General features: G+C 31.4%; 4 protein-coding genes across 8 annotated transcripts; 2 read left to right on the top strand and 2 right to left on the bottom strand.

Moving 5' to 3' along the window:
* The first annotated feature begins 3,851 nt into the window (after positions 1-3,851).
* On the top strand, positions 3,852-6,521 carry LOC103830262. Its single transcript, XM_009106021.2, has 2 exons — positions 3,852-5,709; positions 6,017-6,521. Exons 1-2 carry the CDS (start codon positions 5,609-5,611, stop codon positions 6,303-6,305), a joined length of 390 nt encoding a protein of 129 aa, XP_009104269.1. The 5' UTR covers positions 3,852-5,608; the 3' UTR covers positions 6,306-6,521.
* A 288-nt stretch (positions 6,522-6,809) lies between these two features.
* LOC103830260 (3-hydroxyisobutyryl-CoA hydrolase-like protein 1, mitochondrial) lies at positions 6,810-12,530 on the top strand. Of its 2 annotated transcripts, none has more exons than XM_009106017.3 (15): positions 6,810-9,596; positions 9,669-9,749; positions 9,837-9,905; positions 10,005-10,068; positions 10,338-10,417; positions 10,528-10,611; positions 10,751-10,835; positions 11,072-11,157; positions 11,247-11,368; positions 11,461-11,521; positions 11,602-11,700; positions 11,794-11,895; positions 11,981-12,022; positions 12,114-12,240; positions 12,334-12,530. In XM_009106017.3, exons 1-14 carry the CDS (start codon positions 9,480-9,482, stop codon positions 12,228-12,230), a joined length of 1,209 nt encoding a protein of 402 aa, XP_009104265.1. In that variant the 5' UTR covers positions 6,810-9,479; the 3' UTR covers positions 12,231-12,240; positions 12,334-12,530. The 2 variants fall into 2 exon arrangements, with proteins under 2 accessions (XP_009104265.1, XP_033131201.1); XM_033275310.1 differs by having other exon boundaries at positions 9,344-9,596; positions 9,845-9,905.
* Positions 12,471-15,497, bottom strand: LOC103830261 (exosome complex component RRP45A). Of its 4 annotated transcripts, none has more exons than XM_009106019.3 (8): positions 14,696-15,497; positions 14,378-14,529; positions 13,928-14,137; positions 13,757-13,852; positions 13,533-13,647; positions 13,375-13,455; positions 13,116-13,304; positions 12,623-13,030 (listed from the first exon to the last, which is right to left on the bottom strand). In XM_009106019.3, exons 2-8 carry the CDS (start codon positions 14,512-14,514, stop codon positions 12,623-12,625), a joined length of 1,236 nt encoding a protein of 411 aa, XP_009104267.1. In that variant the 5' UTR covers positions 14,515-14,529; positions 14,696-15,497. The 4 variants fall into 4 exon arrangements, with proteins under 4 accessions (XP_033131200.1, XP_009104267.1, XP_009104266.1 ...); XM_009106018.3 differs by having other exon boundaries at positions 14,378-14,532; positions 14,696-14,910; XM_009106020.3 differs by having other exon boundaries at positions 14,378-14,526; positions 14,696-14,902.
* Positions 15,498-16,405: 908 nt separating this feature from the next.
* Positions 16,406-24,153, bottom strand: LOC103830259 (ethylene-responsive transcription factor ERF035). Its single transcript, XM_033275312.1, has one exon. It carries the CDS (start codon positions 23,727-23,729, stop codon positions 22,998-23,000), a length of 732 nt encoding a protein of 243 aa, XP_033131203.1. The 5' UTR covers positions 23,730-24,153; the 3' UTR covers positions 16,406-22,997.
* Between the last annotated feature and the right edge of the window lie 66 nt (positions 24,154-24,219).

The raw sequence follows: 24,219 nt of genomic DNA, 5'->3' as shown, positions 1-24,219 counted from the left end.
TCTAATGTGGTATTTCCATTTTTATATAATTTACTACCATTTTAAGATAGATGTACAATTTAAGATAGATGTTTAAATCTTAATGTACTTTTTCCATTTTTTTTAATGTTTATTTCCATTTCTTATATTTTAATTTACGTAATATCTATATTTTATATTTTAAAATAGATATTTAAATCTTAATGTAATTTTTCTATTTTTTAAAATTGTGTATTTACTTATATTATATATTTTACATTTTTAGATAGATGTTTAATGCTTAATGAAGTTTTTCCATTTTTAAAAAAAATTGTGTATTTACTTATTATTATATATATAATTCATATATTATATATTTACATTATTTACTTATTATTTATTTTCCTGTATATGTATTTCCATTTCTTGTACTTTTTATTTACTTAATATTTCTATTTTACATTTTAAGATAGATGTTTAAATCTTAATGTACGTTTTCCATTTTTTTTTAAATTGTATATTTCCATTTGTTATACTTTCTATTTACTTAATATCTATATTTTAAATTTTAAGATATATTTTTAAATCTTAATGTAATTTTCCATTTTTTAAATTGGGTATTTACTTATATTATATATTTACTTTTTTTTTTTATATTGTGTACTTCTATTTCTTATACTTTCTATTTACTAATAATTTTATATTTTAAGATAGATTTATATTTTAAGATAGATGTTTAAATACTAATGTACTTTTTCCATTTTTTTAAATTGTGGATTTCCTTTTCTTATACTTTCTATTTGCATAATATCTATATTTTACATTTTATGATAGATGTTTAAATCGTAATATACTTTTTCCATTGTTTTTAAGTTGTGTATTTCTTTTTCTTATACTTTCTATTTACTTAATATCTATATTTTACATTTTAAGATAGATGTTTAATATTTAATGTACTCTTTCCATTTTTTAAAAATTGTGCATTTACTTATTATTGTATATATAATTCGTATATTTATATATTTTCAATATTTAATTATTATTTATTTTTCAATATATTGAGTATTTCTCTTTCTTATACTTTATATTTAGTTAATATCTATATTTTATATTTTAAGGTAGATGTTTAAATCTTAATGTATTTTTCTATTTTTAATGTAAAACGGCAATGTTTAATAGAAGAACTTGGACAAATAGTCAAATAGTTATATTTATGTTTTTTTTTATATATAAAATAGAAATTTTACATTATGGAGATAAGCCGTTTTTTTAGTGAAAAATGGTAATCTTACATATGTTTAATGTAGTTTTTCCATTTTTTTATGTTGTATGTTTACATTTTATTGTTATTTTTAAATGTAAAATGGTAATCTTACATATGTTTAATGTAGTATTTACATTTTTTATGTTGTATGTTTACATATTATTTATTATTTTCGAAATTATATATAATGTTTTTTTTTACAAAATAGTAATGTTACATTATGGAGATAAACCGTCTTTTTTAGTGAAAAATGGTAATCTTACATATGTTTAATGTAGTTTTTCCATTTTTATGTTGTATGTTTACATATTATTTTTTTAAAAATAAAAATGGTAAATGGTAATATTACATTATGGAATTAAACCGTCTTTTTTTTTAAAGTGAAAAATAGTAATTTTACATATGTTCAATGTAGTTTTTCCATTTTTTATGCTCTATGTTTCATATTATTTATAATTTTTAAAAATTAGTAATATTAAAATGTAAAAGTATATTTTATGCCACGTGTCATCTTTCGGAAGAATTTTTTTTCGCTGATGTGGACGCTCTATGGAGCCTCAAAAGGTCCCTTTTATTAGTAAGTGTACTTCTATTTCTTATACTTTCTATTTACTAATAATTTTATATTTTAAGATAGATTTACATTTTAAGATAGATGTTTAAATACTAATGTACTTTTTCCATTTTCTTAAATTGTGTATTTCCTTTTCTTATACTTTCTATTTGCATAATATCTATATTTTACATTTTATGATAGATGTTTAAATCGTAATATACTTTTTCCATTGTTTTTAAGTTGTGTATTTCTTTTTCTTATACTTTCTATTTACTTAATATCTATATTTTACATTTTAAGATAGATGTTTAATATTTAATGTACTCTTTCCATTTTTTAAAAATTGTGCATTTACTTATTATTGTATATATAATTCGTATATTTATATATTTATAATATTTAATTATTATTTATTTTTCAATATATTGAGTATTTCTCTTTCTTATACTTTATATTTAGTTAATATCTATATTTTATATTTTAAGATAGATGTTTAAATCTTAATGTATTTTTCCATTTTTAATGTAAAACGGCAATGTTTAATAGAAGAACTTGGACAAATAGTCAAATAGTTATATTTATGTTTTTTTTTTAATATAAAATAGAAATTTTACATTATGGAGATAAGCCGTTTTTTTAGTGAAAAATGGTAATCTTACATATGTTTAATGTAGTTTTTCCATTTTTTATGTTGTATGTTTACATTTTATTGTTATTTTTAAATGTAAAATGGTAATCTTACATATGTTTAATGTAGTATTTCCATTTTTTATGTTGTATGTTTACATATTATTTATTATTTTCAAAATTATATATAATGTTTTTTTTTTACAAAATAGTAATGTTACATTATGGAGATAAACCGTCTTTTTTAGTGAAAAATGGTAATCTTACATATGTTTAATGTAGTTTTTCCATTTTTATGTTGTATGTTTACATATTATTTTTTTAAAAATAAAAATGTAAAATGGTAATATTACATTATGGAATTAAGCCGTCTTTTTTTTAAAGTGAAAAATAGTAATTTTACATATGTTCAATGTAGTTTTTCCATTTTTTATGCTCTATGTTTCATATTATTTATAATTTTTAAAAATTAGTAATATTAAAATGTAAAACTATATTTTATGCCACGTGTCATCTTTCGAGAGAATTTTTTTTCGCTGATGTGGACGCTCTATGGAGCCTCAAAAGGTCCCTTTTATTAGTAAGGATTTTTATGTTGTATGTTTACATATTATTTTTTTAAAAATAAAAATGTAAAATGGTAATATTACATTATGGAATTAAGCCGTCTTTTTTTTAAAGTGAAAAATAGTAATTTTACATATGTTCAATGTAGTTTTTCCATTTTTTATGCTCTATGTTTCATATTATTTATAATTTTTAAAAATTAGTAATATTAAAATGTAAAACTATATTTTATGACACGTGTCATCTTTCGAGAGAATTTTTTTTCGCTGATGTGGACGCTCTATGGAGCCTCAAAAGGTCCCTTTTATTAGTAAGGATTCTTAGGTCCACCCCCTAAGGTGAACCTTTAGGTTCACTAACCAATAAGATTGTCTTATTTTATATTTGATATCTTTTAAAAAAAGAAACAAAATATTGTCAAATTATATTATGTTTTTAAAATTAAAAGATAAAAAATAATAATAATTACAAAAAAAAATATTTTACGTCGTCAGCATAACATTAAACCCTAAACCCTAAATTCTAATCCCTAAACCCTTAATCCTAAACCCTAAACTCTTGGATAAACCCTAAACTCTAGGATAAATTCTTAACTCTAAATCAAAATCACTATACACTAAAACATTCAAGCGTTTAGAGTTTAGAGTTTTAGTCGTTTTTTATTTAGAGTTTAGGATTTATCCAAGGGTTTAGGGTTTACCCAAGGGTTTAGGGTTTACCCAAGGGTTTAGGATTTACCCAGGAGTTTAGGATTTAGGGATTAGGATTTAGGGTTTAGTGTTTTGTTGACAACATTAAAAATATTTTTTTTTAATTCTTTTTTCTGTAACTATTATTTTTTTTACTTTTTTATTTTAAAAACATAATATAATTTGAGAATATTTTGTTTCCTTTTTTAAAAGATTTCGAATTTGAAATAATGAAATCCTATTGGTTGGTGAACCTAGAGGTTCTGCTATCAATATTACATTTCCAATATATATACACCCAAGAACACTCAAAATAATATGGGTTTCACTCATCGACTAATATTTTAAACAATCGTGTGTATATGCCAGTTTGATAATGTCTTCAAAACCAATCACACTTTTTTAATACTAGATAATTATACTGTTACAAACTATGAAAAAACTAATCAATTTATAACGTCAAATTTAGTATGTTTCAATTGTATATATAAAATATTAATGGCACACGGATATTTAGTATAAATTGTTACATTCATGTATACGCAACATAGCTTTATACACGCGTTCGTTACAGAGTAAAGCGAGTTCTGGAAATGGTGTGATGCAACTCAAACACGATTCTTGTATATTTGCTAGGAAGTTTCATAAGTCACATTTATTTGATAGACCTATGATATAAAAAGTAAACGATCTTAAGACTTAGGATTCGTTAAAGTTTATTTAAGATATTAATGTAATGCACGAGAAACTGGATCAGCGGACTTGTCTATCTTCAAATTTATTACACTGTGAGTGCATATATGTGTATAACGTTAACGTATAATACATGGATTCATAAAAATTGATCTCTTTGCAGATGAAATAAAAACATGTTCAACTTTCTTTGATATATTTTTTTTTTGGTAGCATCTTTCATATTTTCTATGAATCAAATTTCTGTTGAAGTTACACAACTATATATTTGGTAATATATCTCTTTGAAGATAAATCTTATTTTATTTTATTTTTCGACCAAAATCTTATTTTATTTTATTTTCTTCCAAGCCTAACGTGTAAATTGAACGGTGATTGATTTAACAAAAGTATTGATATAACAAATTCTCAATCTAGGAAATTTAACCACTAGTTTTTAAATAGTGTCATGTTTTCCGTATAGTTTATACATTTTATGCTATTCATTTTCACGTTGAAATCAGATTTTCTTTCACCTATTGGCAATTACGACATTTAGTTTATAATATATTTCCTTCCTTTTTAATTAAGATATATCGAATAAATCTACAAGTTAGATGCTTTTAATTTATAAGGTGTAATTATTACTCTTTTCTAAATCTACTCTTATACTATTTGTTAGTTAAATGTGAAAATTAAATTAGTATTTGATTTAAGATTAGAAGAGTTATTGGAAACATTTTTCAAAATATATATTTTAAACAAAAAACAAATATTTGGTTAGAAATTTGCAATTTGTGAATCTTGCGAGGCTTCTAACCAAACGGTAGTCCCCGTCACGCTCTCTATTTATAGAGGAAAAGTCAAATAAATGACATCCCACAAGTTTCCTTCTCTGTGAAAGCCCGAGAAAGGACAAAAGATAACGTTCCCAGAATAGCACCCAAACATAAATGCAAATAAAGTTACAAGGGTAAAACAGTCATTATAAATCGATTTTATATTTTAAGGAGGTTCTTTGTTTCTCCACCTCCCAAGCTTCAACTGAAAACGACTCCAAAGCAACCCGCCTTATTACGCTATTATATTTTTATTAAACATTTTCTTTGATTTTATAAAAATATTATTACTTATGGACCGACTTTCCTATATAATAACGCATTTATATTTCTTTTTCTCCCATATAGAATCAATCCTTCCCTTTTGTTCTCTCTCATTCTCCTTCTCCTCCTCTCATTCATATTCTCCATCGTCTGCTAATAAAGGAAAACAAGAATGGTGGACCTTGAAAGAAGAGTATGTTGCATGTGTGGTGATGTGGGTTTCATCGATAAGCTCTTTCATTGCAGCAAGTGCCTTAATCGCTTTCAACACTCGTATGTATTTACATATTTGTATATCTATATACCATATGTGCATATTAACAACATATATGTGCAATATCATCACCATCATCATGCATAGTAGCAACGTATAATAGATTTAATTGTCAAATCACTAGTATATATCGATTTACGCAGATGCTCATCATACATCAGATCACAAGCATGGATATATGATATATATAGATGTATTATATAGGATTTGTATATTGTCAAACCAGAAAGAACTACTTCAACAACTACCATACATGGCACATAAATTTATCATCATAAACTCATAATCATGATACTCTTGATACAGGTACTGTAGTAGCTATTACAAAGAGCAAGCTGATCCAATTAAAATCTGCGATTGGTGTCAATGGGAAGCGAGGAGCCCAACCGGAGCAAAGCACGGTGTTAAAAGTAGATCGTCTAAGAGATCGTACCGGTCGGAATATTCTTCAGCTCACCAGATCAAACAACAAGAGATTAACCAGATTACTACAAGTAGTAGTATTCCTCCAGCAACCGACAAGGGTAAAACCGGCGCACCTTCTCCGAGATCGGCCACTCGCAGGTACAAGCTTCTCAAGGATGTCATGTGTTAGTAATGTTTTCGAAGTAACCAAAAGTTGAGAGAGTTATAGAGTAATTAGGATCTGAGATATAATAAGACACATATACATGTATGTAAGATATAAATAGGGATGTCTTTGATGTCGCTATGAGTGTGAGAATGTAATATACCTGCGGAGTTATGTATGTCATGAATATGATGATGTTAGCGAGTGTTTTAAATAAATAGTATTTTTGGCTTTGAATGATTGGTTGATTCGTGATGAATTGTGTATGTGTGTTTTTGTTATACCTTAATCGGCATTTGATGACACCATTCTGTCGCTATAACAGTCCACATAGTTAGCAGTCATATTCACCTTATTTTGTGATATCGATAGCGATTTGTTGTTTAGAAAAATGTTAATCAATAGTGCTATCTAAGACGACTATGGAGGGATTTATGTTAAACCTAATTTAAGCCAATGGATATATAGTCTATATGTAGACGGTAGACCTATCAGATTAAGTTTTAAAACATGGAAAACGTGTTCCGGAGATTGGTGTATTGTAAATCACTGTCAACTTGTAATACACCACAACAGGTTAACATTTGTTTGTTAAAGGGTTTTCATAAAACAAGGTTAACATGAAAAAATAAGTTCCTAAGATTGATAGTTTTGGTTATTGTAAATCATCTGATATGATAAACAAATAGTTTGTTGATTAAGTTCTTATAAAGACATGCAAAACTACTTCAAACATTTATATACTACATATTTTCCATGTGGCTCTAGTACACTAAATGTTTGTTTTGTTAGTTGCAAGTGTTATTAGCTAAAAAAAATCTCAAGTCATCAAATCCATGTATTCATCCCATCCTCACATAAAATATTATAATACCAACAGAAATAGTTTCAAAAATAGTTTCAGAAATAGTTGAGTTTCAAAAAAAAAAAAACAACAGAAATAGTTGTTGTGTAAGATTTGATTATATCATAGTGGTCATGATCAATAGTTTTGTTGAAGAGAAAGGAACCACTACAAAGTTTATATATATGCGAGTACTTTTATTTAAAAAAAAAAAAACTGGATTTCTGTTTGACGACATCTATTATATATTGGTAACGTAAATGTAGCATATCAAAACTTAACATTTGACCATTAATATAAATTCGTGTGTTGGATATTGCTTTGCATAACCTGGACTCGGACTAAAAAAAAACCTGGACTCGGACTAAAAAAATGTCTAAATGTTCATGGTCTCACCGTGGGCAGTCTAAAACAAAGGCCGACTCATGTTTTCACACCACATGAACTGAGCACAAGCAAATCAGTATTACGAACATCGATCCACATATGTTGCTGAGATTTCTTGAGGAGAACTTCAATGCTTTTCTTGTCATTTGTCATGTTTCTTCTTTTGGGCCAGATTATAATAAAATATGATATGTCATAAAACTAAAGCTAAAAGCTGCCACCTTCTGTCTCTGCCACCCAAATTCGTTAGACGTCATTTCTCTTTAAGAGCTTTAAGAGCAGCATTAACCATAGAAGCTTAGGGGAGGATGTTTAAAAAATAAAAATAAAATAGTGGGTGAGTCTCACCATTTTCAAAAATAGAGGTGCTTTTGCTGCCTAAATAAACAACGATTTTGGAGAGGATTTTCGACTGTTCGCGGGTTCCACTTGACACGTGACGACCCGTAATTGATAGATTTTTAAATATTTTTAATCAGAGAAAAGAAAAAAAAATAAAAAAAAATAAAAATAAAATAAGCACCCAAAATAGGGTGATGGGATAAAGATGCTCTAAAGACCACAACTATCGGAGGTAAGAAGAGAGGTTTCTAAGTGGTAGACTCCATATTTTGAGTTAAAAACGGAGATAGAATATATGAAATAAGGATCTACTTTTGTCTGATTCTTGTATTGTTTGCGGACTCCACTGAGACGTGGCGACCCGCAATTAGTTTCTTTTATATTTTTAAAAAACCCAAAATACAAATTTACCGATAATTATGGCCTAAGTTTCCCTTTTTTCCACTAGAATGATACCCCCGCTCGAACAAGTGATAAACATGCGACTGTCGAATGGCATCAAAATTCTTTTTACCTTTTTAATAAAGCATACATCACACTGAAATTCTTTTGGTTGTATCTATGATGTATTTTTCCAACTTCATGATATTATTATGAGTAAAGAAAAAGGTCGTCATTGCTTTATGAAAAAGAAAGAGGAACTAATTACGTCAGCACACTAAAACGTTGAAATACCCGATTAGGTTAAACAAGCATGGGTATTATAATAATACCGATGATTTATGGGAAGATAAAAATGATAAAAATGCGAGCGTTTCCATTAAGATTAGATGGCATGACGCATGAGAGTGTGCATGCTTATTCTAATAGTTGCCAGTTTCGTGATTACTGATTAGTTTATGTCTTATGTACTGACAGAAAAAACCTTACAACTGAATTTCTTAACTTATATTTCCTTTGGCATGTGTAGGCACGTATAAGTCGGGATGCTCTTGAGGAGTTTTTTCTCTGGAGTTTGTAAAGTTATATATGCTTTATAGGCACATATCCAACATCATATGGCAATAACGACGTCACTAAACACCAAGATAATGACATTCTTGGCTAAGTAGTAATGTTTTAAATGGTGAGAAGTGAGTACGAGCTCGATTGATAGACAAGGACGACGCACCAAATATATATTTGTTAATTTTTTCAACAACCCATCGATGCATATAATAAGTACGTCACTTAAAAAAAGATTAATACTAATTAAGGTCCTCTCCCGTGAGTCAAGGGCCTTGACTCCCTCTAAACCTGATCTTGACCTTCCCATCAAAGAATCAAACTCAGAGAAAGGATTTAATTTTCTTGACAAAAATTACTTCAAACCATAAATACGTAAGGGCTATTATGGTAATTCTGGTTAGACGACTTGGTCATCAAGAGGCCCAAACAAAAGGATCTGGAGCTAAATTTAGATTAAGATCGGCCCATCAGCCCTAAAATACGGGACACGTCACCAGAGAAGACGACTAAGACCCTCTGTTTAAACCAGAGGTTTCCTCCCAGTGAAATCGGAGCCGATTAACAAGGCCACGACACACAAAACGATCCGCCATTTTTGATTTTTTTTGCCAAATAAGAGAGTATAGAGAGATAGTGTACAAAGCAGAAGAAGAAGACGAAGATTACGAAGAAGAGTCATGCACAACGCAAACGGATTCCTGACGAGAATCGTTCGAGATAAGCAGCTATGGAGATTCGGTTACCGGAGGAGCTTCTGCTCGCTCAAGGTCACCCCGGATGATCTCGATAACCAGGTTCGAGCTCTGCCTCCGTTTCTCTTTGCGTGAATCTGGGAATGATGTAGTCTCGGTGATTGGTTCGATTAGGTTCTCTTTGAAGGAAGCGGCTGTTCCCGTACTGCGATTCTCAATCGGCCACCTGCTCTTAACGCGCTCACCACTCACATGGTACATTTGGTTGTGATGTTGTGGATAGAGTAGTTCGTTTGAGATTTGATTTTGTGTGTGTGTGTGTTGTTGTTGTTGTTCAATAAGGGAGTTAGGTTGCATAAGCTTTATAAGAATTGGGAAGAGGATCCTAATATCGGGTTCGTGATGATGAAGGTGATTTGTGGTTCATGGCATTGTTGTTGATTCGTCTTCTTTTTGTGTTTGAGATGTGATGAAAGCTCGCTCCTAACGCTTCTTGTTGTTATGTTGAAGGGGAGTGGAAGGGCGTTTTGTGCTGGTGGAGATATTGTGTCTATCTACCATTTAAGAAAGAGAGGTACTTGAATATTCTTATATACATTCTCATGTTTTGATTTACGGGAAGAATCAGGATAGGATCGAAAAATGAGTTTTTTATTCATGGGAAAGGGTGTGTGATTAAATCTAATACTTGCCACTCTTTTGTGGTGCTTTGATTCTTGGTATGTGCTAGACGCAGCCCTTCTACGACCGATTAGTTGTACCTCTATGTGTATGGATGGTATCTTATATATTTTCTGTATTCATTTCTGTTTGCTTCACTTAGTTCTCCTGGAATCAATGTAGGTAGCCCGGATGCTATTAGGGAGTTTTTCTGGACTTTGTATAATTTTATATACTTTCTAGGCACATATCTGAAGCCACATGTAAGTGATCTTTACTTTTTGATTTTTTGGCTTTGCAACCAGTACGAAACAACGATGTCCATGAACACCACGATAAGTAGAATGACACCATGATTTTCTACTGCGTGCAGGTGGCAATTCTTAACGGTGTTACCATGGGAGGTGGAGCTGGAGTTTCGATACCTGGGACATTTCGTGTAGCTACTGATAGAACTGTATGTAATTCTCCCTTCCTGTTTCTCCACTTCTCACCGTCTTACATCTCCTTGCGATTATTCGTTCAGCTGGATTCTAGTTTTATTCCCTTGGACAACTTCTTGTAGCATGTAGTAAACAAGCCCTTGGATATTGCAGATTTTTGCTACACCTGAAACAGTCATTGGTTTTCATCCTGATGCTGGCGCTTCTTTTAATCTCTCCCACTTACCTGGTCGCTTAGGTATGCTTGTGATTTGTTTTTAACTGCTTAGGTTCACTTCTCTCTAGGTTTGTCATTTTACAGTATTATCAGTTCTTGGAGAGCAACTTACCATAGAAATTACTTATTCAATAGGAAGTTAAAGAACAAATCTTGCTGATAACTATCAACCAAGTCTATTTTTTCTTTATAATGTTCATGTTTCATAGTATACGTTATAGCTCTATAGGATGGATGATTTAATGGAGTATATGCAGGGGAGTATCTGGGTCTTACTGGGTTAAAGATCAGTGGCGCAGAAATGTTGGCATGTGGCCTCGCGACACATTATATTAGTAGTACGGTAATATCGATTACATTAATCAGCTTTTTTTATGTTTTCATAAACTTATCTTACGTACTAGGTAGTAATGGTTTCTTCTCCAACAACAGGAGGTTCCTATATTGGAACAACAGCTCAAGAAGCTCCTCACCGATGATCCTTCTGTTGTTGAAGCAACCTTAGAAAAATGTGCAGAAGCTGCCCATCCAGAAAAGACTGGTGTTATTCGCAGGTTTGTTTTCCTGAATTCTAGAGATAAAAACTCATGCCTTGTATTTTCATATCAGCTTCCAAGTCTGCTTTGTTCCCCTTTTTTTTTGGTAGGATCGAGTTACTTGAAAAATGCTTCTGTCATGACACAGTAGAAGAAATTATTGATTCATTGGTAAGTGTCTTTACAAATGATTCTGCGAGTGTGTGACCATCTCGAGTCAAGAAAAGTAATGGTGTTTTGGGTATAACTAGGAAGTCGAGGCTGGTAGAACAAAAGACATATGGTGCACGACGACTCTACGTAGGCTTAAGGAAACCTCGCCATTGTCCTTGAAGGTCGCATTGAGATCTGTAAGTTCACAATTAACTTTGCTAGTAAACATCTTCAAATATCTCATTTTTCCTTCTCTTAACTTATATAGCTTATTTAAACGAATCCAATAGGTCAGAGAAGGAAGATTTCAAACACTTGATCAGTGCTTGATTCGAGAGTATAGAATGTCGCTACAAGGAACAGTAGGGAATTTTTCGGGCAATTTTTGTGAGGTATGAGTTTTTGGCTTATTATAAAGTTTGATATCGCGAACAGAGTAACGAGTGACGTGATGGGAAATGTTTAAATGGTGAAAAGGGAGTACGAGCTCGATTGATAGACAAGGACGAAGCACCAAAGGTACTTGTTAATCTTTTCAGCTAACCCATTACTGTAGAATAAGCACGTCAATATATAGAGACCATTAACCATTAAGATTGGTGTTTTACAGTGGGATCCACCAACCTTGGAGAAAGTTACAGAAGACATGGTTGATAATTATTTCTCGCCCTTGACTCCCGCCGAACCTGATCTTGACCTCCCCGTCAAACTCAGAGAAAGCATTTAGATTACTTCAGGTGTGAGCACCAAGCTTTATTACATTCTTTTAATAGTTTAGTGTGTGACTAATATTTGCTACTAATAACAGTCTATATGTCTCCATTTGACAGATTGCCGCCAACTTCTTCTCATGTTTCAAGACAACGGAGAGGCGGCTCGTCTACTTTGATATTAAAAAAATAAAACTAAGTGTTGTATCAAGATTTCATACGTTTTGACTAATTGAGATATACGATTATTAACACGATTAAGTATAGATTAAGCATTCTTTCATTTTTAAACGAATAGAGAGTGGTGTATGTAATTCGAAAATAAGAAACAAATAACTATATAATGAAGTGCTAAACACATCGCTTTGTGCTCTTTCTATTGTAATAAAGTGCTAGCATCAAACTTCTTTCAACTGCTTTTGTTTTTCCTCTTCTTCTTCTTAGGCTTGACAGCATCTTTGAGTGTCTTCTCTCCATCCTTGTGTTTTGTAACTTCAGGTGTATCTTTCATCTCTACATCTCCGGTTACTTCTTTCTGCGCATCTCCAGAGTCGTTTGTCTTTCCCTTGATCGCTGGATTAGAAGAAACAGAACGAGTTTCAGTTCCTTTGGAACTGGCAGGGGAGGCAACAGCTTCCTGTTCCTTGCTGGTTTTCAATTCGACATGTTCCTGAGACATCTCTGTAGATTTATCCTCATCTGAAGACTTCTTATGTCCCTCCTTCACAACTACAATAGGTCCAGAAACTTCAGGTTTAGCCAAAGTTGGATGCCGCTTCACCTTCTGTAAGTTCTTCTCACGGTTATATGCTTCAACCTGCACCAAGAAAACAAAGAACAGCAAAATGTGAATGAACTGTTATATTTTTGTATCCAAAAGGAAAACGCTCTGCAACTTATACCTCTTCTCTAATAATCTTAGTTGTTGCAGCAGCTCTTGAAGAAGCAAGACGTAAGCAATGAAGGATTACACTATGGTTCACACCTTCTTCTCCAGGTTTTTGGATTGCACATATATCGCCATTGGCATTGACTGTCACAGTCATTCTCCCACACATAACCTCTTCTTCAACATAACTTGGGTCCATCACCTACATAACAACACAACACCGTTTCTTATCTCATAAAAAAAAGGTAAGCTAGAAAACCAATTTCTATTACCACGATGTTGCCTTTGTTGAAAAATCCAAACGTAAAGGCTATGGGGAGATGGTGTATTATCAGTGGTAGTGGCTCCCGTTCCTGCAAAAAGAAAGCAAACTATTGAAGTTGTTCTTTACTTTAACATACTCTTACAAGTTTCTCTTGATATGACTAACCTCTAGTGGATGTATGATAACTTCTTGACTGTTCTCCCCTCCTACAGTGCAGTCTGGTCTCCTAAACGTCATAAGCGCTGCTAACGCAGCAATATTTGCAGCATCAACCAAGTTCCTATACAAGAGCAAGTGATAAAAACACAAATAAGAGAGCATCATCTTGAAACCAGAACCTTCAACGAACATGAAGGAGAGGAGAAGTGCTGTAGCCAATAAAAACCTACCCTCCATTGTCCAAAATGTGAAGATCAATGCGAACAGACCAGACCTTCTTTCCAGCTAGAACGCAGAGTGACTCTGTATCAACCGCACGGCTTTCTCTGCAACCAACACAGTGACCAGTTTACCATTGTTTCTGCTATCTTTAATGCAGATTATTCCAAATGTAGAGTTACCTTAGACCACGGTCTATAATACGGCCCAGCTCCACTGCATACTCCCCAGGACGACCAGGCTCAAACGATGGATCAGCCATAGGAGAAAACTCCGTGAAGATAGAGAGAGAACCTTCATTAGGTCTGTCTTTGTAAGGTTGTACCAACTGAGCAGTCACAAAACCCATCACATGAGTCTGACCAAGTTGAACTTCTGAGCTACCATACTCTCTGTAAATTAATTCACAACAAGATGAAAAAGAGCTCTTTAGTTACAATTAGTACAAAACCTCCATCAAGGATTCAAATGAAGAAGCAGTAAGAGACTAACTAAAGAGACTGTTCTGTACATAGCAAACCACAAACCCACAAAAAAAAATTGAAGCTTTTCTGAGCTAGAAACAGCACAAACTTATAGAAGCCTCCAAGATGCAGACAAGACAAGAGAAAGTAGATGAAGTGAGCACTTACTTTCCAAACTTAATAGTAAGCTTGCGGTAATCATAAAGACCACGACCATCGACTCTGAGCTCAGACTGCAACGCAGTTTCCACGAACTTACTTTCGTTTACAGTCAACCTCCACATATTAGCCAATCTCCCCTCCATTGTTAGCTATGCCTGCTACTAACATGTATTCATTCAGAAAGAAAAAAGAAGTAAAAATCAAAACTTTGAGCAGCCCATTTGTATATTGAGACAATTAGAATAGGAAAGATAGAGATTCATCTCAACTAATCGCTACATGTGATGAAAGAAAAAACACAGAGAAGGGTTTTAGAGTTTATGCCTTTGAAAGCCAGAGAGACTCTTGTAATGCTCGACCCGCCCGAGGAAAGAGAGAAGACGCAAAGAAGAATGAGATTTTTCCTCTTTATAGCTCTCTCCCTCTCGGCTTCTACAACAAGACGGCGGTGCTCGGCGGTGACTGGGAAGAGGTTTAGTTGAGAGAAACGACGCCTGAGAATATGGGCTTTTTCATATTCAGGCCCGGCACAATATATATATCTTTTTTAGGATCGGCCCAATAGGAAAAATATATATGACGCTTATGATCTATTTTCAGAATGAGAAATCGGTCAAACAAATATGTAGTTTACACATTTTTTCCCAAAAAAAAAAGAACTCTTCACTAGTCCAAAAACATATAATTGTGTTAACCGAGGCAAATTAGATATAAATTTAGTCAACCGTAATTTTCACTTAATTGTTTATCTTTAACAAAAATCAAAACGACGTTGTTTTGCTGAAACAGAATTATAAAAGAAACATAAAAATATTGAACTTACACAATTTTCCTTAAAAAAAGTCATGGACACTTCATTGATCCAGAAAAATATAAACTTGTTTTTATCGAGACAAACTAGATATAAACCAAGAAGCCAAAATCTGAACCGAACATAAAAATAAAGTCGTACTCGATCTAAGATGTAAAAAGTATGAATTAATCTTGTAGGATGGTATAAAACATATCTGAATTCAAAATTTTATTAACCGAGTCCGAACGGGTAACCTAAAAAATCTGAAGACCAAAAACCCAACCAAATGCATAAAACCTAATCTGCATATCTAAATGAGTATTCAAAATCAGTCTTTAAAACATGTATAAATAATTCAAATAGTCAAGGTTATGTTTATTTTGATATGATATCTAAAACATAAGCCAATACCCTAAGTATTAATTCATGTTTATTTTGATATGATATCTAACAATATCCGAAATTCAAACCGAAATAACCCGACTCTTAAATAAGAAAGTTGCATAATGGATTTTAATATGAGTTACAACCTATATCTGAACCGAAATGTTAACTGAACCCCACATATACTAGATAATATTCAAATGGAGCCTAAGAGGTTGAATAAAAAAACTCGGAAACCTCGACCAGAACCAAACACTGCTTAGATGTTGTTCTAATCTCGTTAAAAGTAATTGACTGGTAAGTTAAAATTAACTCCATTAAAGTAATTACTCCGGGGGGGGGGGGGGGGGGGGGGGTTGAAATTTGTTAGGTTTTTGGTTTTCAGGTTTTTTGGGTTATCCGTTTGAATTTGGTTAATAAAATTTCGAATTAAAATATATTTTATACTATCCTACAAGATTCATTTATGTTTTTTTACATCTCGGATCAGGTACGGATTCATCTTTTTGTTTGGTCTTGATTTTGGCTTCTTGGTTTATATCTATATTTTCTCAACCAAAACAAGTTTGTATTTTTTTTTTTTTTGCATTAATGTAGTATTCATATTTTTTTTTCTAGTAGAACTATGTAAGTTCAATATTTTTATGGTGAAATTGTTAATTTTTTTATTACATCAAAACAGCATCATTTTGATTTCTGTTAAAAGATAAATGTCCGTTAGATGAAATTTTTGGTTAAATTTATACTTAATTTGGCTCGGTCAACTTAAGTTTATATGTTTTTGGATTAATGAAGAATTCATGCTTTTTGGCAAAAGTATATAAGTCAGTATAAGTCAGTATATGAAGAATTCATGCTCTTTTCAAAATATATGTTAATCCGTTTGTTCAGTTTTCAACTAGCAAAAATAGTTTATTTTTTTGTGGTAAAATTGCAACAACAACAAAAATAGTTGCAAAAGTAGTTTTTTATGAATGGTTAATCAACTAAAAAGTTGTTTCATCGTGTGATACTTTGTGAGTTGAAATGACTTGATTTTTTTAAGAAATTCATTAACTTCTTTTGATACATTGACTTCTATTTCCACTAATGGTTGCTAAAACCTTTCAATCTTTAAAAAAAAAGTTATATTCTGTCAGAAAATCGGGCGCGTCTACGAAGATATTCTAACACAAAACCAACAGCTTTTGCATCGTGTATTCAAGTTGTGTGAGAAGTCTACTTTGAAGGGGCCATGAAGAGTGCGAGCTTTGGCTGTATCATTGTGTCATCTTAGTGTAGAGACCCTTTTTATAAGCTTCAGTCACTAAAACTATTAACCATTGCTTTACTATAAAGATAAAAAGGCGTCTTCTATAACCCTCAAACTCATTGCTTTTGAAAACCCGTTATCTACAGCATCTGGCAGGAGCGGAACAATAGACTCCACACCAGTATATCCTCAACATCAGCGACAATCTGCAAGCAAATTGATCGCTTCAACAGAGATGCCATCCTCGGTCACAGGACAGACAAACGATCAACGGCCATGCAGCCTTGGCTAAGGTTTGAGTAATTGGTTAAAAACTTTAACAAAATCATGTGTAGGCTCACTTTGTTTCACTTATTTGTCAAGGCTGGTCTACTAAGCACTAACCCTTTTGGAACATGAGAAATTCGGGATCATGTCCATAGTAGAATGAAAACTAAGTTTATAACTATAAAAAGAAGTAGGCTATGATATTTATATATTAATTGTCATATTACCTTTTTTCACTTTCACTTCTCTTTTCTAATTAATTTTATAAGTTTGAAAAATTATTAATTTGAATTTCTTATATACTTATAAAAACATAGATATTTTTCGTATATGACATGTTTTGAATTTCGCAAAACTAACACATATTTATAAAATTGAATATGTACAACTATAATAAGATTTTGTTATATTCTATTTCGAAAAGGTAAAATAGAATATTAATGATAAAATTAATCTTTCCTCCATCTCTCCCTCTATCTCTCTCCCCAATCTCCATCTCCCTCTTTACCTTCTCCATCTCTATCTCCATCCCTCTTTCACTCCCTCTCTCCTTACTCTCTCTCTTTCTAGTATGTAATGTTCAAATACTATATTGTTGTATTCTATTCTATCTACAAAACATAAAATAGAATTCGTATTATACATTTTCTCTCTCTCCTATTCTTCCTCTCCTCAGCTCTCTCTCCTCATCATCACCACCATTTTCTTCTTTATACTGTTCTATTTATTCAACATCCTCCATCCCGTACCTCTTTCTCTCTCTCTCTTTCCAGTTTCCTTTGTAAACTCCTCTTCCGCTTTTTTTCCATCCATCATCCCTATCTTCGCTTTTCTTCCTCTCCCTTTACTCTTCAGCTTTTTTTTCATATATACATTCATATGTTATACGACATAGTCATCAAATATAGAATAATATATTTTTATTATTTGTAATATATCAGCTCTCACATAATATATTTCACACTAAATTTTTGTCCTATGAATAAATATGGTTTTCATATTGTCTACTGCTTAAACTACATTGAACTATAATACTAAAAGAATCATATTATTCTCTATTATTACTTTTATGTTTGAAATACTTTATTTTATATCAACGACATAAATAGAATAGTAGTTGGTTGTAGTGGTGATATATACACTTTCGCGCTTTGTGAAAGATTAAAATGTCTAATTATGTGATAAATTGACACATTTCTCAAGAAATTGCTATATTATTCATTTTTTTCTCTACTATTGTTATACACCAAACTCACCCTTTGTAACATTACTATACAAACACTCATATTAATATGAATTCACATTTTGGTCAAAAAAAAAAAAGAAAAAGAGAAAAAGGTAATTGTCGTCTTCATTTGCTTAATTTTACTTCTCATTACAAAGGAGACTGGTGTTGGCATAGATCTAGTAGCACTCGTCAGAACTCGGAACCAGAGTTAAGTCAAAATCTGATATTAGCTATGTCTACGTTTGCCTGACGTACACACAAACCACGTGCTGGGGTAGCTAGGAGACAACTTATAATATCAAAAATGTTTGGAATTATATTCTATTATATAATGGAACTAATTAATTTTAAAAGCTTATTTAGCAATAAAAAAAAATTCACTGTTAAAAATGGAATTAATTTTGAAAACCCATTATTTTCAATCAGTTTATTTATGGATTTCAGTAATTTTGTAGGCAACTTCATTTTTTCCGCATGCCCTCGTTTTTTCTTTTTCATTTATATTGATTGATATGTAATGAAAAAGTTTAGTTAAGTGAACAATATGAATCTTTCATCATTTTCTTCGTCTGTTGTTGCTTTCATTTTTTTTTCTTGCCGCTTGTTTTTTTCATTTTGTCAGCACACTTTATTCCCAAAATAGCTGTATAGCGTGTATATATATATGTATATCTTTATATTTTCTTCTAAAATAAATATTTCTATTACTGAGGTGGATTCACTCCAAGGAATAACTTTATGATAAAATTCTTTTATTTTGAAAGAAAATATAGAAAATTTTACTTTTTATCTTTATATTCAGAGATAAAATAGCAAATCTCTATATTTTCTCTAAAAATAGAAGAATTTTATTATAAAGGTAACATTAGAGCAAATATCTCTATAATAGAAATTTCTATTTAAGAAAAAAAAAGAGAGATAAAAATAGAGATGTGTTAGAAATGGTCTTAATATAAAATATGGTTTATTTAATGTGTTTTAAAAAAGAAATACTTGGACTAGTTTCTGTGGGTAACGCCAGATGCCAAAAGACGGCTTCAGCTCCTTGTAGTTTGTAAAATTTCCATTTTTAACAATTTTAAAATTTTAATGTATTATGTATGGTATCGTCCAAACTCCAAAGTCAAGTGATTCGTGTGGAAGCAGGTATAGCTTTTGTAAAAAAATTTGTTTGCTAAAATGTTAATATCATTAAAATGAAAAGATGAGTTTACAAAAGTTGCATTACAGACAACGCTTCCAAGGCAAAAAAGAATAAAAACAAAGAAGCGCTAATAAGAGTAACTTTCCAGATATAGCTTTTGTAATCTATCCACAGTAACTAGAATCTTTCACCAAAAAATGATAAAAATACAAAAAAGGTTAGGTTAGTGTGGTATATTACTCACGGCTGTGGAACCCATTATCGAAAAAATCCTCATGGTTGGAGACGGATGTATATTAAGTTATTAACTACTTTGATAGCAACGTACAATTTAAAGATTGTTTGCTATGAAATAGATACTTATGTCACCGCTAAAACCAAAGAAGAAGAAAAACAGAGAGACATATCTCCCGACTTTCTTTTTTTAGTTTTAATGGAGTGTCCTGCATACATTCAATTCAATCCTCAACATCATGAGATAATGGAATAATGATACGTCAGTTACACGACAAATTTAGTATGCATGTAGAAATAATGTGATAGTGAGCTCACTACCACATCCACTATCTTTATATGTTTCTTAATTAGAGTGGCCTCAACAACGCATCAAGTCTACCAAAATAATAGTGCCTATAAAATAGATTTATATTATTTAAGAATCTCATGTTTTTTTAAGACTCACTTGTTTTCAACAACAAAAAGAAATTCTTGTTCCGGAGACAAATTCGGTTACGAAACGATTTAATATATCGACGAAATTTTCAATCAAATTTGATTCATATTTTTGTTGGTAATCAATTGGATTCATATTTGTTTGATTACATTATCATCTGGTTTCTAAAGTTTTTTTTTGTCTCTCTTGCTTTCTTAGATTATATATATCGTGTTAAGCCAAAGGGCTTTGTTAAATATTTGAAATGAGATATAAAGTTTGGCGATTTTTATAGATAAGAATTTGATAATGCGAATTGTTTCTGTTGAACTGATGTCTTTGCTATTCTCTTGGTCTTTTCCGGGATCGAGAAGCGGTGTGTTAGGGATATAATCAGTTGTCACTGACTCACTAGTTCTAGTTCATATTATTTTCATTACTCACCTTTACTGGTTTGCCTTGGACTTAATTTTTAGTTTCTTAAGTGTCTTTTTAAAACTTTTTTTGCGGTTAAGCAAATTCAGGTTCGTTACATTGTAACAAAACCATCATTCTATTTAGAAAAAATATATGTTAAGAGTTTTACGTGTTTACACAAAAATAAATTGTCATCATTATAACTATTCTTACTGGATCCAATGAATGTGTTTGGGAATCCATAACAGTCGTGTTATGCCTCTAACAGTGGAGAAAGTAAGATGTTGGGCAAAAGCATTCCCATTGATGTAGCATATATCCTTTCACCTTTTACGCAATTTAAAAAAAAATGGACAAATAAAAAATGAACAATTTAAATAAAACATGTGATATTCCCCAATCCCACTCTTGATATAACAAAGTTATAATTTAAATAAAAGCTTGTCTCCTTCAGTCCTTCACTTTCAATTTCGCAATCATCGTCTCATCAACGACGCACAAAAAATATGGCATGTATGGTACCTGCGTTAAGCTCGCTGTCATTACTTGAAATAGAGTTTATACAATAGGGTTTATAAGCGTTTGAAAAAGAACCATGCTGGGTTAGGAGAACCGGACCGAATGGGTGCAACTACATCTTACCAATTAATTTTAAATTTGAAAATGTTAATAATCTTAATAGATAAAAAAATCAACAATATATATTTTAATCAAAGAAAAAGCTACATCGGCAACATAATTAATCACAACCAAATTTTCACTAGATTACCATCAACTTAAATAATCAATTTTCGTTACAGTATGATCATAGTTAACACCGGTATATATATAAGTTAATAAAAACAAGATTTTGGTTTTTGAAATTTAAAAATCCATTTTAAAGACAATCTTATTCAAAACTATTAAAATATTTTAAATATAAGCATAGTTAATAAAATATACCTATAAATTAAATTAAAACTTCTATTATGTTTCCCTTTATAACTCTTATAGCTTGCCACCATGTACAATGAAACTTCTATAAATTAATAATGTTGGGACTACACCAAAACTATAATTTTATTATTAATTTATATAAATACTAATTTATTGATATACTAATTGAACCAAAAATTTAATTTGAGACTATAAAATTATATTATATTATAGAAATTTTTAATGTATATTAATTTATAGAGTATTAATTTAAAAAGGTTATACTGTATTATTAATTTTCGTGATGTACCGACACCGTGAGGAAGCATTAGAAACTTAGGATTTCAACCCTATTTTATTTAAGTACGTAACCGGCCATTAAATCTTCGAAAATTCGAGTGGTCTGAATAGTTTTGTGATAGCCAGATAAAAACATGTTTAATGCAAGTTTCTTACTTATGTCTCTTACTATTAAAATATAAAAATGTATTTAAAAATATAAGAGAAAAATAAGATATGTTTTTTATTTAAGAGATGTAAGAGACTTCTCTTAGTTTAGTCTTTTATTTTTCTCTACGTATCTTTTTATGAATGATTTATTTTATTTTATTAAAATAAATTTTCATTATATAATTATTTTATTAATAAAAATTATCTAAAAGACTCTATTGTGGGTATACACCATATAACATGCTCTAAACCGTTGGATTCCTCCTTTCTCTATTTGCATTAAAAGATTTTCTTTTCTTCTTAAATTACCTTTAATAAACAGGTCTTAATTTCCAATTTGCTTCTTTTTTTTTAACACTTCCAATTTGCTTCATGTGTTCTGTGTTCATATATTCAGGACCGGTACTGATCCTATGTCACGGCAGCGCTAGCCTATTGCCAGGGACCGAATATGCTAATTTTCAAATGATTACCACTAAACTACTATAAATGTCGATAAGAGAACGGTCATTTATATTAGGATACCCATTTAGGATTCTTAATGATAAAATATTCATTTTTATTCAGATTAATTATGTATTTAAAGGTGTCCATTTAGGATTCTTAATGATAAAATATTCATTTTTATTCAGATTAATTATGTATTTAAAGGTACCTTAACATATACTATTAAATTAATTACGTTGTAGACAGCAAAATATAGATTAATACATGTGTCGTAAGGGGATGCTTTGGCTCTTGAAGTCAAAGTTCGTCTCCATTCGTTAAGATTCTCTAAATCTAGGGTGAAAGAGAATAGTAGAAACGACTTTATAAAGTTAGCCTCGAGAGAGTGTCACTTTCAACAGACGTTGCCTTCTTATTTTCTTTGTATTTTACTCTAAAAATACGTTCTTTTGTTTACCAAAAAAATAAAAATACGTTTTGCCACAGCCACTTATTAGATTCACTTACATTACTTCATTTTTGAAACACATACAATTATTCAAAAGGAGCTCATATTTCACACAAAAGTAATGAACAACATATACTCAAACGTAGAAATTAACAAAAATATATTAAAACTCAGTTAAAACCATAATGCATGCATGGAACTATACGTACGTAAACAACGGCAGGGCACTTTAGTCATCTAGCCAAGCGAACCCTACATCCTCTCCGTAAAGCTGCCAGGTAGTCGTGCTTTCGTAGTAGCGAAACGAGTCATTGTGGTTCATAAACCCTTCCGTGAAAAGATCCGGCAAATCAAACATGGTCTCTTCGTTGCTTTCCTTGTCCGTACTCAAAGTATCTAACGTGTCTGAAGAAAACACAAAACTGCTGGAAGTCGAAGACTGAGCTGTAGACAACTCGGAATAACTTCGCTCATTGGCTAATTTCTCATCTATAACCGGTTCTTGCCACATGACTTCTGCGGCTTTGGCAGCTGCGGCTTGTATATCTTTGGGAGAGCAGCTAACCGGACGAGGAAGCAAAGTGGACAGTTCCGGGAAGTTGAGACAACCGGAGTTGCCTTTAATAGCTAAAGCCGCAACGTCATGAGCTCGAGCTGCCATCTCAGCCGTTGGATAAGTCCCAAGCCAGATTCTCGATTTCTTCTTTGGTTCTCTAATCTCCGACACCCATTTTCCCCAGCTCCTCTTCCTTACTCCTCTATAAGTCGGATTCTTATTACCATTGCCACCGTTGCTCTTCCGCCGTTTTCGACCAGCTTCAGTGTCTTGCACTAAATATCTTTTAGAAGACCAAGATTCCGACGAAGTGACGGCGGCGACGGTGGAGGTTGTTATTGTGGAAGCATTATTGTCTTCCTGATGGTGAGTAGCACTACTCTCTACGTTGATTTGTTTTTCCATTTTAGAGAGAGAGAGAGAATTAAAGGTATAAGGTTACAAGTTGAAGTGGTCTGATTTTACCAAAAAAAAAAAGTTGAAGTGGTCTGCTATTAAATATTCTTCCAAGTTGTTTTGTTTTTCTGTTTCGTCCTTTTCATATTTTAAAAAACATGACATTAATATATAAAGAACAAAATCTGTATTATTATTTTGTTATATAGTAGGTCCGGATTGTCAATCAACTGTCCTCCATATTCAGCGAGAATAACTTACCCCCATGTGAAAATTACATAGAAATTATGTGTATTTATTTAATAACAATTGAGTATAAAATCTAATAACTATTGGATGTCATTCGTTTAAATGTCTCTCGTCTTATATATGAACCGACCATCCTGCATGCGCGTCACCTTCATAACTATGAACGTTGGCTTGGAGTTGCATCGTCGTAATTATGAATAAGTAGTACAATGTGTGGAGACTAGTGTCTACTTGTATTTTCTGCATTATA

This window comes from Brassica rapa, chromosome A07 (genome assembly GCF_000309985.2).
Source record: "Brassica rapa cultivar Chiifu-401-42 chromosome A07, CAAS_Brap_v3.01, whole genome shotgun sequence".
NCBI classification, from domain to species: domain Eukaryota; kingdom Viridiplantae; phylum Streptophyta; class Magnoliopsida; order Brassicales; family Brassicaceae; genus Brassica; species Brassica rapa.
Note: the sequence above shows the minus strand (reverse complement) of the source record. Positions and strands in the feature narration are given on the sequence as shown.

What these genes read in the sequence shown, in the direction of transcription:
- LOC103830262 (XM_009106021.2), top strand. Translation starts at nt 5,609, where the DNA reads ATGGTGGACCTTGAAAGAAGAGTATGTTGCATGTGTGGTGATGTGGGT. An exon ending in CTTAATCGCTTTCAACACTC is followed by an intron (nt 5,710 to 6,016) that starts GTATGTATTTAC and finishes CTCTTGATACAG; the next exon opens with GTACTGTAGTAGCTATTACA.
- LOC103830260 (XM_009106017.3), top strand. Translation starts at nt 9,480, where the DNA reads ATGCACAACGCAAACGGATTCCTGACGAGAATCGTTCGAGATAAGCAG. An exon ending in AAGAAATTATTGATTCATTG is followed by an intron (nt 11,522 to 11,601) that starts GTAAGTGTCTTT and finishes GGGTATAACTAG; the next exon opens with GAAGTCGAGGCTGGTAGAAC. An exon ending in TGAAGGTCGCATTGAGATCT is followed by an intron (nt 11,701 to 11,793) that starts GTAAGTTCACAA and finishes CGAATCCAATAG; the next exon opens with GTCAGAGAAGGAAGATTTCA.
- LOC103830261 (XM_009106019.3), bottom strand. Translation starts at nt 14,514, where the DNA reads ATGGAGGGGAGATTGGCTAATATGTGGAGGTTGACTGTAAACGAAAGT. An exon ending in CACATTTTGGACAATGGAGG is followed by an intron (nt 13,648 to 13,756) that starts GTAGGTTTTTAT and finishes GCTCTTGTATAG; the next exon opens with GAACTTGGTTGATGCTGCAA. An exon ending in CTAAGATTATTAGAGAAGAG is followed by an intron (nt 13,031 to 13,115) that starts GTATAAGTTGCA and finishes TTCTTGGTGCAG; the next exon opens with GTTGAAGCATATAACCGTGA.
- LOC103830259 (XM_033275312.1), bottom strand. Translation starts at nt 23,729, where the DNA reads ATGGAAAAACAAATCAACGTAGAGAGTAGTGCTACTCACCATCAGGAA.